Source organism: Phaseolus vulgaris, chromosome 1 (genome assembly GCF_051622355.1).
Source record: "Phaseolus vulgaris cultivar YP4 chromosome 1, ASM5162235v1, whole genome shotgun sequence".
NCBI lineage: Eukaryota > Viridiplantae > Streptophyta > Magnoliopsida > Fabales > Fabaceae > Phaseolus > Phaseolus vulgaris.
Window position 1 is genome coordinate 37,284,720 of NC_143498.1, and position 13,402 is coordinate 37,298,121.

The 13,402-nt window shown below is 31.0% G+C and overlaps 1 protein-coding gene across 2 annotated transcripts; it reads right to left on the reverse strand.

Moving 5' to 3' along the window:
* Positions 1-362: 362 nt before the first annotated feature.
* LOC137813952 (uncharacterized) lies at positions 363-9,219 on the reverse strand. 2 transcript variants are annotated; one of them, XM_068616447.1, is made up of 8 exons: positions 8,853-9,219; positions 7,890-8,061; positions 7,395-7,574; positions 4,470-4,550; positions 4,227-4,390; positions 3,373-3,509; positions 1,285-1,400; positions 363-853 (listed from the first exon to the last, which is right to left on the reverse strand). In XM_068616447.1, exons 1-8 carry the CDS (start codon positions 8,981-8,983, stop codon positions 605-607), a joined length of 1,230 nt encoding a protein of 409 aa, XP_068472548.1. In that variant the 5' UTR covers positions 8,984-9,219; the 3' UTR covers positions 363-604. The 2 variants fall into 2 exon arrangements, with proteins under 2 accessions (XP_068472548.1, XP_068472549.1); XM_068616448.2 differs by having other exon boundaries at positions 7,890-8,119; positions 8,853-9,073.
* Between the last annotated feature and the right edge of the window lie 4,183 nt (positions 9,220-13,402).

The following is a 13,402-nucleotide window of genomic DNA, read 5'->3' on the forward strand; positions in this document are numbered from 1 at the left end:
TAAAGATAATTTCAGAAGAGACATGAGATAGAAAGTGATAAAAAGTAATTTATGATGACATTTTGTTTTTGTAATGTCCAAAAAGTATATATATGTATGTATGTAATTTTTATACATTAACATGTATCTGCATGTATCATGTCCAATATACTTTGATCATAATGTAATCATATCATAGATTGCGATGAGTGCCACCTAAGCTTCATTAGAAGCTTCCAAATCAAGGACGCAACAAAATAAAATTAGGATCACAGCCCCTGGAATGTATTCCAAAAAGAATTGCAAGAAAAAATGTCTATATTGTAAAAGAAGAAGTAATGATTTCAACTACTATATTGTAAAAAATGTGTGAAAGATGACAATAGCTGAACTCGGACATTTTATTATTTGTTATGTTCAACATGTGATGTCTCTCTCAATAATCGAAGCGACTCAACGGGCTCAGAAAACAAGCAGAAGTGAACAGCATTTCATTTACATTGTGTTTGCTGGCTCTATCTTTCTATTGGCAGGGCCCACTGGACAGGAAATACCTACATAATGCGTACTCAACAGTGGACAAACAATGTACCTATCATGCAGGTGCATGACTAGCTTTAGTTACTCATAGTTTGGAGGCATGACTAGTAACTTTACTCAAAGCAGTAGCTGCTTTGGAACCAGATGCACGTCCTAAATGTCTGCAAATGAAATCCCCAGCAAGCATAAGCTTTCCAAGGTCCACGTTTGTTTTCACTCCAAGTCCATTCAGCATGTATACGACATCCTCAGTGGCTACATTCCCAGTTGCACCCTTCGCATATGGACAACCTCCAAGACCAGCAACAGATGAATCCACTGTGCTGATACCCATCTGTAAATAAATGACCAGACCAGAATTAACCAAATAGGAATTGTTTTGGAAGATACACAGAAGTTGTGAATCTTCAGTTATACTTCTTTCTACCATCCTATAATAAGATAGCTGCACATGCATCTCCATGTTTAAGCATGCAAAGTTAACTTTTAGGCTGCAAAAATAATTATTATCTTGCTTATCAGAAGAAAACGATCAGGGCTATATCATAGTTGTTAATCCAATTTATTCAACTTAATGTGAACATGACAAATTTATAGCAAGGGCCAAGAGTGCAGTCCAGGTTAACCATTTTTACAGAGGAGCTAAACAAAGATTGTCCAAGTTGTCGATTTTGCTGTGCTGATTGAGGGAGGATCAAATGTAATAACATACAAAATCCTACAGGCTGTCCCACTAACATGTCAGTATCCTAAAATGTAGCTTACCTGAAGTGAAATTAAAATATTTGAAAGTGCCTGACCATAAGTATCGTGAAAATGGACAGCAAGCATGTCAATTGGAACAACATCGACAACAGCTTCAAGCATCCGAATGACAGTACCTGTAAAGATGAGTAAGACTAAGTCAAATTCAGAAAATATGATAAACCAAAACAGTCAGGATATAGGACCATCAAAATTAAGTACAATAGATCATACCAAAGAACTAAATGAAAGCCGCTTTGGTGTGTATTGTTAAAATCTAGGAAAGAGAGAAACATTGGAGTGAAACCATGTGTTTCCGAGACAACATAGATGCTTTATTTATATTGACAAAAGGGAATCAATAAAATAGATATAAAAGATTTAATATCCTCTGATTACGATAATGATATGGAAATAAATATAAATGTTCGTAATAATCATATACAATCTATCTATTTGTGATTATATCGGATTACCTCCTTATTTCTATAACTAAAACATCTATGTTTTGACAATTAGACATTCAGTTAATCATCTTGATACTACAGCTAATAGGAAACATACTTGCACCATTAACTTTTAGAGATAATGGCTTTTCTAGAGATTTAACTAAGATAATGGCATTTCTAGAGATTTAACTAAGATAATGGCATTTCTAGAGATTTAACTAAGATAATGGCATTTCTAGAGAGAGATGTCCTTTTTCTCACATCAAAGATCCCAATCTCCTTAGATATCTTATTATATCAATTATAGAAAATACCACATTTCAATAAATTCCACCTCGAATAAGAAAAAAGGAAACTATTTCCAAAAAATATCTACAGCGACCTCATGGAACTATAGAACTCTTTAGGTATAATTACCTTTTTGATCCCTACACAGGTCAATAGTAAATTTAGTCTAGTGATTTTTAAAAAAAATAATTTCGTCCTAAGTTTTTTTTTTAAAAAGTATGCAATTTGATCCCTTCTCCAAAATTCGCATGAATGACCTTAAAGTGTGATGATGTGACAAATAGAGTGACACATTTATGAATAGGTGGATTCCATGTGTAAATCAGAGTCAAATTTGGAGTCATTTTTCTTTTCCAAAACCTTCAACCTAAAATCTTTACACGGGTGTAGAAGATCCTAAACATTCAAATTGCTTGCTGCAGGTGTGGATTTCCAAAATCAGATAACTAACCAGATAAGGATTTGTTATGCAATTGAGTTGGTGTTGATGTGTTCTTTATTTGTACCCCATTCTGATTTCAATGAGATGTAAAAAGTAAGTAGAAGAGACATGGACTTAAACTAACTCAGAAAATTAAAGTTCTTCTACAATACCCCCAAATCAATTTCTTAATGTTCTGCAATACCCCCCACTCAAAAACCCTAAAATGCTTTATAAACCCAAAAGAATGTTCCTCAATTTTCTTGTTTGCCCCACTAACAATTAAATGCTAATCCTCAATTCAAACCAGAATGGCGCAACTGGAAGGCGCAGGCGGTGCAGAGGAAGGCAAAGCCCTTCATCGTATTGAAAGAAGAGAAGGGAATTTGAGTGAGGGTGAAGATGAGGCTTGATGGGGGAGAATGGAAGGGGGGAAGAGAAGGGTGTTGCAGAACCAATTGCAGAACTCAATTGCAGAATCAATCCATGCCTGTGTAAAGATTTAGATCCAATTTGAAGGTTTTGGAAAAGAAAGATGACTCCAAATTTAACTCATATTACACGTGGAGTCCATCTATTCATAAATGTGCCACTCTATTTTGTCACATCATCACCATTTAACAACGTTCATGCAAATTTAACATAAAGGAGCAAATTGCATACTCTTTAAACAAACTTGGGACAAAATTGATTTTTTTTAAAATCACTAGACCAAATTGACTATTGGCCCTTAATGTAGGAACCAAAAAGGTAAATTATACAAACTTTTTAATAATGAGGACCATCTATGTGCAATCCATCATCTAAAGAGTTGAGACAACATTAAGAGTCAAGTCAGATAAAAAAGATTGATGGCCTTCTTTAACAAGTCAGATAGATACATCAGCGAGCACTGTAACCAAAGCTAAACTTGCTTACACAACATAAGAGACAGCAACGAAAGAAATTTACCAGGTGTGCCTACACCAATTGTATCACCCAGTGAAATCTCTGCGCAACCCATCTCATACAGTGATTTTGCCACATATGCTACTTTCTCTGGGGCAATATTTCCTTCCAGAGGACATCCCACAACACATGATATATATCTGAAATACACATTTGGTCGCATGACTGGTCATAAAATTTACTATGATGAATTTTGAATTAAACGTAAAGATTAAGATGATACTGCTTGAAGATTATGCAAATCATTTAAAGGAAAAAATAGTAGATTGTAAGGACAAGTAGGAGTCCAAGACACATTCTACTATCTGCAAAAGCATTTCTATAGAATCTAAATCATCTTTCAAGCTATGCCCTCATCCAACCAAATGTAAGTTCAATATCGAGATATTATGGGACAACAATCTAATACCAAATACTGTCATCAACAAAACAAATCAGCATCTATTTCAATTTCAAATAAAATAGATATCAAAACCTATTATTTGATCTGATGCCACTAAATCAATTAAATCCTACAGCTAAATGAATCTGTCAACATGGCAGTAGTTTTTCAGCCCAAGAATTATTTTTTTTCACTAATAGATGTAAATTACCAAGCCATTAGGGACCCCTATCAATCCAGGTCAAAGTGGAAACATTTTAGAGCCAGAAAACTCATGCTTAATGATTATTATTAAAATATTAAGTCCCTTAGCGTCTGCAAATCAGAATGTGTCCAATAAAAGAATTTGACCACATATTTCAAAGATCATTTCTGTTTAAACTATAAGAAAATGTATACACGTGAAGTCTCAGAAAATGCAAAAACTTATCTATATTTACAATAGAGATTGACAAGTATAAATTGAAAAGTATACCCACGAACTGGGATCGAGAGGCTTCCAGCAGCTGAAGCAATATCACGGCAACGAGCAAGATTTTCTTCAATGCCACAATTTAAATTTGCTTTTGAGAATGATTCAGAAGCTGCAGGAAAAACAGCCACTTCTTTAGCTCCAGCAGCAACAGCTGCCTCAAAACCCTGGATGAGAGGGGTTCAGATAACCATGTCCACCCACAAATTCAAGATTTATATTTTTACCGTTCAATATAACACTTACTTTAATGTTTGGAGTCAAGACAGGAAACCTAGCACCTTCAACATTTTGAATTGCTGCCAACACATCCTTTGCATCTGCCAACTGAATTCAGTTGAAAATATGAGAAATGAGTTGATCAGGAGATCCCATTATTCATTAAATATTTATAAAAAAGATATTTAATTGAAATGCAATTTTGAAAGCACAACAAAAATCATAACTTACACTTCAACCTTCAGCCACAGACCATGTGAAGAATTGAAATGGGGAATAGGTTATCAAAATGCAATTCAAATCATCATTTTCCGCACTAATTTTTTAATTGAAAATAATGTTTTATAGAACCAAGGCACTCAAAAACATAATGAAAAATAGCAGAAACATAATGAATTATGACACAATTTGTCTGGAAAATCTCAATTGAACCATTTATCTCAAAAAACAAATAATAAGTCTCAACTAAGTCAGAAGTTGTCTGGAAAATCTCAATTGTACCATAAATCTTTAAAAAAAAGTCACAACTAAGTCACAATTTGTCCGGAAGCTAAAAGATAAAAATACCATAACACAAATAACCAAATGAAATCATTAGTCACAATTCATTGTGTCTTCCAAGTGAGGTGCAAATAGAGTAAGTATGTGATCATGTGAAGCCTCTTTTTCAAAAAGAAAGAAAATAAAGCAATGGAACAACCAAAAAGGTTGCAGAGTCATGTGAATCCCTATTTCAGAAGAATGAAAAAACAGAGCAATGTAATGATCAAATAGGGTGGTTTAGTGCTCCTTTAGTTCCTTTCCATTTTAACCATGTAAACTTATCTAAACTTTTCAATTTCTTATCAAAATTCGTGAAGGAAAAGCAAAAAAGAAAAAGAAAAATTGCTAAATGATGCAATTCATAATGGTGATATTGAATTGCACCAACTCATACATGTAACCCACAAATCAAACATGATACTGATATGAAATGCTAGCAGTCATATTTTGTGCAAATTGAACGGTCAACTATATGAATGAAAAAAATGCTTGAAGAAAAACGTTTTTCCTTGTCATAAACTTAGTCGAGTTAATCACTATTTGAAAGAATATGTAGTTAGTAAATCTTTTTCTGACGAAAAACTGATATTGTCAAAACTGTGTTGCTTATTATGTATTCTAGAAAGCTTTTTATTTTATCCTTCCTATAATTTTATTCTTTATTACAATAGTATCATGTCATTAATACTAAGATTATGTATTTAAAATCAATCCCATAATTACTGGGATTTGTTTCCTTAGAATTAGCTCTCTACATTTCCTAAAATGACCAACAGACTCATGTATTCATAGGTCTAATTGGCCTCATTATTGTAATACAAAAGAAATATATTATTCTTTCTAAATTTGAGACCAGGGATAGGTTATGGGCCCACTAAGGTGAGTATTGCACCCACTTATATATTAAAATTTGGCCAAATTTCTAGTCGATGTGAGATCTCCAATACACTCCTTTCATGCTGAAGGAATGAACATCTCGAGAATGGATTAAATATTTATGGATGGTCTAACAAGAGGACAATAACGATGGCATAATAGCCCCAAAGAACTTGACTAGGATAGGCTCTAAAACTATCTTAGTGAATTTATGCCTAATTCAACCTCACAAAACTGGCTTGTAACGTGAGGATTGTAGCCCACTTATATATTAAAATTTGGCCTAATTCCTAGTTGACGTAAGATCTCCAAAATTTTCACCAAACTTTCCAAAAGTAATAGTACTTGCTAACCGTTCAAGCATGAGCATAAATGTTACAAACACATACATAAATATACATATATTTAGATTTATAAAATGACACCGTTAACCAATTGTTATGCAAAAGATTGAAACCAACAAACAAGGAAAGAGAAAGAAAGAAACAGAAACACACGCACACACAAACAAAGTGGAGATGGAGCAAGACTTGTATATACATGATATTTTTAATTTTGGTGATACAGCGGATACGATCATTATGTCACCCTCTACTGTATACAAGTCACCCATATATAAGTGAGACAGAATGGCATAAAGTTAGTTTAGAACTGAAAATAGAAACCTAACTAACTAAAAAATAATAATAACATATTGTTGTTGGCCACCAAACTGTCCATCCGGCTAGACGGTCTAAATCTTCAGATGGTTTAACTCATGGAGAGAGAGAGAGAGTTCAGGGTATGATCTAGCACCAATATTTTTTCTTTTAAATATGAGGCAAACAAACCATATAATCCAAATCATGTCTCTCTATCGACAAGAGTCCATTTTCCTTCCCATGAACCAGCAAATCAATAGCTCTTGTATCTAAAAGGTCATTAATACTCACATGCTTAGAGACATTGAAGAAACAGTGCTAAAAAATTAAATTTAGCAGACAGAATCTCAACTAAAAAAACACATTTTAATGGCAATATCATTCATTAACAAATATCCAGTAGTTGGACACCACTAATTGACAAAGAAGGGACACGTTTCCCCTACTTTATATTCATAAATTTATTCAGAAACATATAACGCCCTCCCTGATTTGATATAAGCTACTAACACAGGACCGTTGTGATCACCCATTTCCAACAACTTTTCAAACAAATTGTTGAATGTTTTCAGAACAATATTAAAGATGAGGTACATTAAAACAAACAATAATAAGGCACAATACGCCACACCAGGTCATATATCAAGCGAAAAGGCTGAACCATCATTCATTATACCCCAGCAAAAAAAAATACCAGAGAAATGTAGGAAGATTAATCGAGATCTCTGGATACATTAAACTGACAAATAACAGATAGTATATGTAATAAAAAAAATGTAAATATGTTCAAAAAAAGTCCCAAAAACAAAAAATTAAGATGTGTAATATTAAAGAGTAAATGACAATATTAAGGGGAATATTACAAATGATTGTTTCTATAATATACACTCACCTGGGGTACCCATTTTGGTGAGACAAAACTTGTTGCCTCAACAACAGACAACCCAGAAGAAACCAGTAGTTGTATTAACTCAACTTTTACATTAGTAGGAATAATAGCCTTCTCATTTTGCAATCCATCCCTTGCACCAACCTCCACTATCTTTACATAGTATGGAATAGTTTTAAGAAGCTGAACCATTGTAGTGTCAGTCATATACTCTCCAACAAGAAGACAATCAGAACAGAAAAAAAAGGGTTAAAGAAAAAAGGAAATGCTTAACTAGATATAACTACCAAACGATCATATTACTTATCAATGTTGAATGTATGAAATCAAAATTTCAAATAATGGATAGCATTTTTCATGAAAAAGAATATATAGGTTCAACATAACAGCTATAATTATGTATTAAGGTATGCATGTGTTATCTTCCTTGTTTAACAACATATTAAAGTTAAAATACATAACAAACAGGAAAAATAGTATACTTAAGATCAACTGCACCTTGCTTGAGAATCCCTTTGTGCATATATCATTGCGATCAGATGTAAAATGACGATTTATCACATAGCATGAATCATGACTACAGTAATTTGGCCTTGAAGTCCAGTTGAGGCATTGAGATATATGGTATTTGTCAAATTCATTCCTAACCTCTCTTGTGTTTGTGATTTCCCTAGTGTATTCAAAATTGGGAAAGTAAAGATCATCGCTAAAGTAATGACCATTATTTCCTTCAAAAGTTAACAAAATAACATGATTAAATCAGCAAGGAGTAAAACCAAACAATACATAATAATAGTATAGACTTTCTGCAGTGTATACACACATATTTTACACTTGACCCGAACATTAATAATTTATCAACAACATTAACATTTCCTTCTGCAGTATATATTTTATTAAACCTTTAACATCCTCAAACATGATTCATGTATAAAGCTACAACTTGTCATCGTCTATCCTTAATTTCTGTAACCCAGTGACCAAACACAATACATATATCAATATTCATAACACTCACAATTCACAAACATGCAGAAGAAGATGATGATCGCAATTCACATATAAAGTTCATACTCCAATCCTAGCGAGGAATCACAACACAGCAACCCTCCTAATTCTACCCAAAAAATATCTTCAAATTACAACATATGAGTTTCTATAGATTAAGATGGACTAAAATTTCGTAGTGCCTTCTTAACTTACACGCATTCACCATCCAAACAATATTCAAGTCGAGCTCAATAAGAATTATTAAACAGAAAGCAAAAATCAAACAATGGTTTCCCTTTTAACACTAACACAATAAACCCAGAAAGAGCAAACTCATTCCGATTCAAGAGGCCCGAACTCCAAGCAATTATATCAAGACCCAAAATTTGAACTTTACTGTGAGAGGATCATTCGTGAAACAATTTCCGCATAAATAGAGAATACAAGCAAATGGGTTACAGGGAATATTACCGAACGTGAAGAGATTCATCCCCACAAGTGGGAAATGTGTGAGAAGCTGAAGAAGGTGAAAAGGAAGTAGCAAGTTGCAGAGAAGGATTGAAGAATGGACGACCCCTTTGTAGAATCTTATGCAAAGCCATGGAAAAAGAAAGAGTTGCAGGAGCTTAGAGGAAGGAAGGTGGATGAATGAAGATGGTTTAGTTTGGCTATGAGAGTGTTGTTCGATTATTGAAACTAAACATTCAACAAATTAGGACTTGTATTTGGATAAGGACAAACATTATAATTATCACTTTCAAATCTTTAGTATCAGATCTACTATGAGACCGTGCATATCCACGGCCGTTTTTTTTTTTTTTGATTTGATTAGGAACATAATTTTAATTTATCATTAACATTTAATATTTAATCTTTGATACAATACATTTTTAATCATTTTAATCAAATATATACATTGTTATTTGAAAAAATACGTTATTTAATGTATATTAAATGATCACTTCAGCATTTTTAATGTAGCAAATATGAATTGAATATATTTTTAGATTTGGTATAAAAATATGTTAATAATATTAATGAATTATATATTTAATGTCAGTAATTTAAATTGATTATATAGAACTCTGTAGGTATGATACTTAAATCATGAATTTGTTAATATAAAGAAATAGTGAAATAAATGATACCATTATCCGTAACATAATTTAAGTTATGTATTTAAAATATGCAATTATGGTTAAAACTTACATAGAGTAAAATTCGTAACATAATAATAGAAACATACTTATGAATATACATAATTATATTATTTGAGTAATGAATAAAATGGATTGAAGAATAAAAATGTATATTTACTGTAGTTACACTATGTATAATCTTGAAATTTAATAGTTACTATATGGTAAATATAATCCATAGGTATGATAGTTAAATTTCACAACCCAGTATCTATAACAAACAACAAAACTTAAAGTTATGATAAAATGAAATAATTTAAGGTGTCAAATATAAAATCTGGATTTATCATTTAAACTTATTCATGTGAAACTGTTATTATAGTTTAAACTTATGATTTGCAAAATCCATTGTATAATTCTAAATCCACAACATGCTTGTACAAAATCATTCAACTTTGAACAATCGGGAGATATATATTACATTGAGCTTTGATAAATACATTCTAAATTTCATTATATAGAAATATACGAAAACATTGAAAAAAAAAATGAATTGTGTAAACATAAATACAACATAGTTGGATAAAAAACAGTGGTGTAAAAAGAAATTTGTGCGGTTCAGTTATAAAAGCCCATGATCATGTTTACAATTGATATGTGGGTATGTGTTGGGTAATAGGGTGCACATTAATGGCTGAGTTTAAATGCTTTCTAGTTACTATGTAATGTAAGTTGTGTTTGCACAACGGATAAAGTTTTTAACAGAAGATATGACGACAAACGTGTTGTCAAGGAAGGTTGATTGTTTCTTTGAGCAACTTCAAGGTTTTATTTACTTGATGTTTGTTGAAATTTTGTTTGATTTAGTTATTTATCTTCTTTTCGGCCTTCTATTGGATTCAAATTTGAATAAATTTGTTTATGGTTTCCTTCTAATGAAATTTTGTGGAAGATTGTTATAATATAATATTCAAGTTAAAGTATCCAAAGTAAATAATGGTTTTCTGATAATGGATCTGCAATACTTTGGTTGAATAATTATAATGTTATATGGGAGATTACAATAAATCTTATTAATCTCGATTTGATATGATAGCTTATAACATGCAATCATTTACATATTTGTTAGAAGTAATAATGTAGATGTTTAGAAGATGATGTTTTGTATAGTTGTTTGTTCTCAATATTTGTATTGTGTTTGTGTGTTACAAAATTTAAACTCAGAATTAATTCATTGATATTGGAAGATGTTGTTCAATTATTTTATTAGGCTTTTTTTGGCTTTAAGTAAAATGAATTATTTGTTAAGCTATCTTCCATTAGATCGAAATAAATAGATAAATAAACTATAATTAAACATATGAGTCCACTAAAGAGGTGAATATAATGAGAGAAAATAATTAAAATTAAGGAAGGAACAATTGTGTTATCACATATTACTCATAAGCAAAAATAGAATAATGATATATAAAATAAATTGTTGACCTAATAAATCCAAAAAACTGAGTATTAGGAAATAAAACATAGTTTGAAACTGGATCTAAACATAAGGATCATGTTAGTCTAGGAAACATTTTAAACACATCGTTGACTCAAGAATTAAGATAAAGAAAGCAAATATGTAAGTTAATATGGAGTGATTGATGATTGCTTACTATTATTGTGAATGATAGTATATCTTCAATAAATCTTCAAGCAAACATAGAAAAGAAACATTTTTCTAAAGTTAAATAATTTGGTAAATATAAATAATTAATTACATGTCCTTTCAGTGCTTACTTGTTATAGATTTTGGAGAATTTCTTTGAAAACTACATTAGTTATAGCATTCAAAGGCCTTTCTTTTATTATCATTATTAGTATATTCAATCCAACTTTACATTGAACTCTAGAAACTACAACACACAATTGACCATGACTAAAAACTAGTTATGGTAAGAACAATCCGGTCGAAGTTAAGCATTGGTCTTGGAATTTGTTTATTGTCATGGCAGAGGATAGGATGACTAGAAATTATCTTCTAATAAACTTGAAAGGTCACGGTGATTGCGATGGTCGCATAGACATTTGTAGTATATATACTTCATCAATATTTTTCTTTCCTATAATAATATTTTCCCAAATGACATGATTTCTCAGTCTCATAACTATTAATCTACTTACGCAAACCCTAAGCTTGATCCAAGTTCCTCAAAAGCATGATTGATGTCTCAATTTTGAGATTAATCTTATGATTTGGCAAACTAAATATATTTAAATAATTTAAAAATTGAAGAGTAATTACATCATATGTGTCAAGTGATAATGTTTCACAATTTTCAATGTTATCAAAGCTGAGATATTTTTTATTATTATCCTACACTAATTCATTCAATTTTTCATATATTATAGTAATTATATATTTATAGTAATTATTTGTAATATATTGTTAATGTCAATAGCATACCTAGAATAAAGAACAACACGTAATCATTATTCTCATCACAATATCAATTCTATTGGCTAAGATTGTTTTGAAATTCAAAAAGTTTTCATTTGAGTAGTTTTTCATTAATCTTAGATGTTCTCATGACTAAATAGCTTTAATAGGATCATTAAAGTTTGAGATAAAAAATTCTAATGGAATATGAATTTCTACTAATCCTTTATTTGGTTAAAATAATTTACCATCTCCAATTTTCACTATCCAATCATAAAACGCCTCAATTTTTGTACAGTGTTGTGTTGGACTTGAAGAGAGGAGTCAAGTGACGCATCTTAAAGACGATATAGATAATGGTTGTCATGATGATATTGATGATAAAAATGTATTGTGTGTTCAAAGCTTTCATTGCATGGGCGTGTTTGTGAGTCTTGCACATAAGGTAATCACAATATCATGGTACCTAATCAATTAAATCATAGCCTTATTAAAAATATGTTTTTGAAATGTTTTAATTTTAAATGAATGAATTGATTATGTTAAAGTAATAATCGATTATATTGATCATGTTTTATTTCCATAACAAGTAAAATCAAAATAATGGATTATCCTATCAAATAATAGATTATTCTGTCAAATAATGGACTATATGTCAAATAATGGATTATCTTTTTAGAATAACCAATTAATAATCTAAGTAATCGATTAACAATCAAAATAACCAACTATTTATTATTGATATAAGTTTTCATCAATTTAATTGATTAAATAGTAACATAATAAATTAAAACATAGTGTATTTTTTGAAACTTAATTTCTTCTAACAATAATTCATTAACAACTTAAGATAACCAATTAAATTTATCAGAATCAGTTTTTACGCCTAAACAAGAGGGGGGATGAATTGTTTTCAAAAGATTTTCGCAAAGATTGGAAGTAGAGTGAAAAGTTCTGAAAAATCAACCAATCGATTTTTTGTTCTACTTAATAAAATTTATGTTTTATAGTTCTTTATAGAAAACCAACTAGTTGTTTTCTCGAAACAACATGTTGTTTATACCAGCAAAATATAGAACAAAGTTAAAACAATGTAAAGAGAAAGGATAAAGATATTCACACAAAGAGGTTTTATACTGGTTCACTTCTAACCAAGAGCTACATCCAGTCTTCAGCTAACCACTGAGAATTCACTATGTAATCAAACCTATATTACAAAACACACGCCAAGAGTGATGATCTTGAACCCCTCAAGAACACACACCACTCTTTGGCAACACCACAATTTTCTGAAAACACTTTTTTGAAATTGCCTTACACACAAATACAAAAATACAATGTTCATAGAGAAGAGAAATAGAATACACCTTGACTTTACGAAGCTCTAGTACAAACGTATACAAACACCCAATCCTATTCCACACACAAGTGATGATCCAAAGCTCTTGATCTTTTGAAAAACG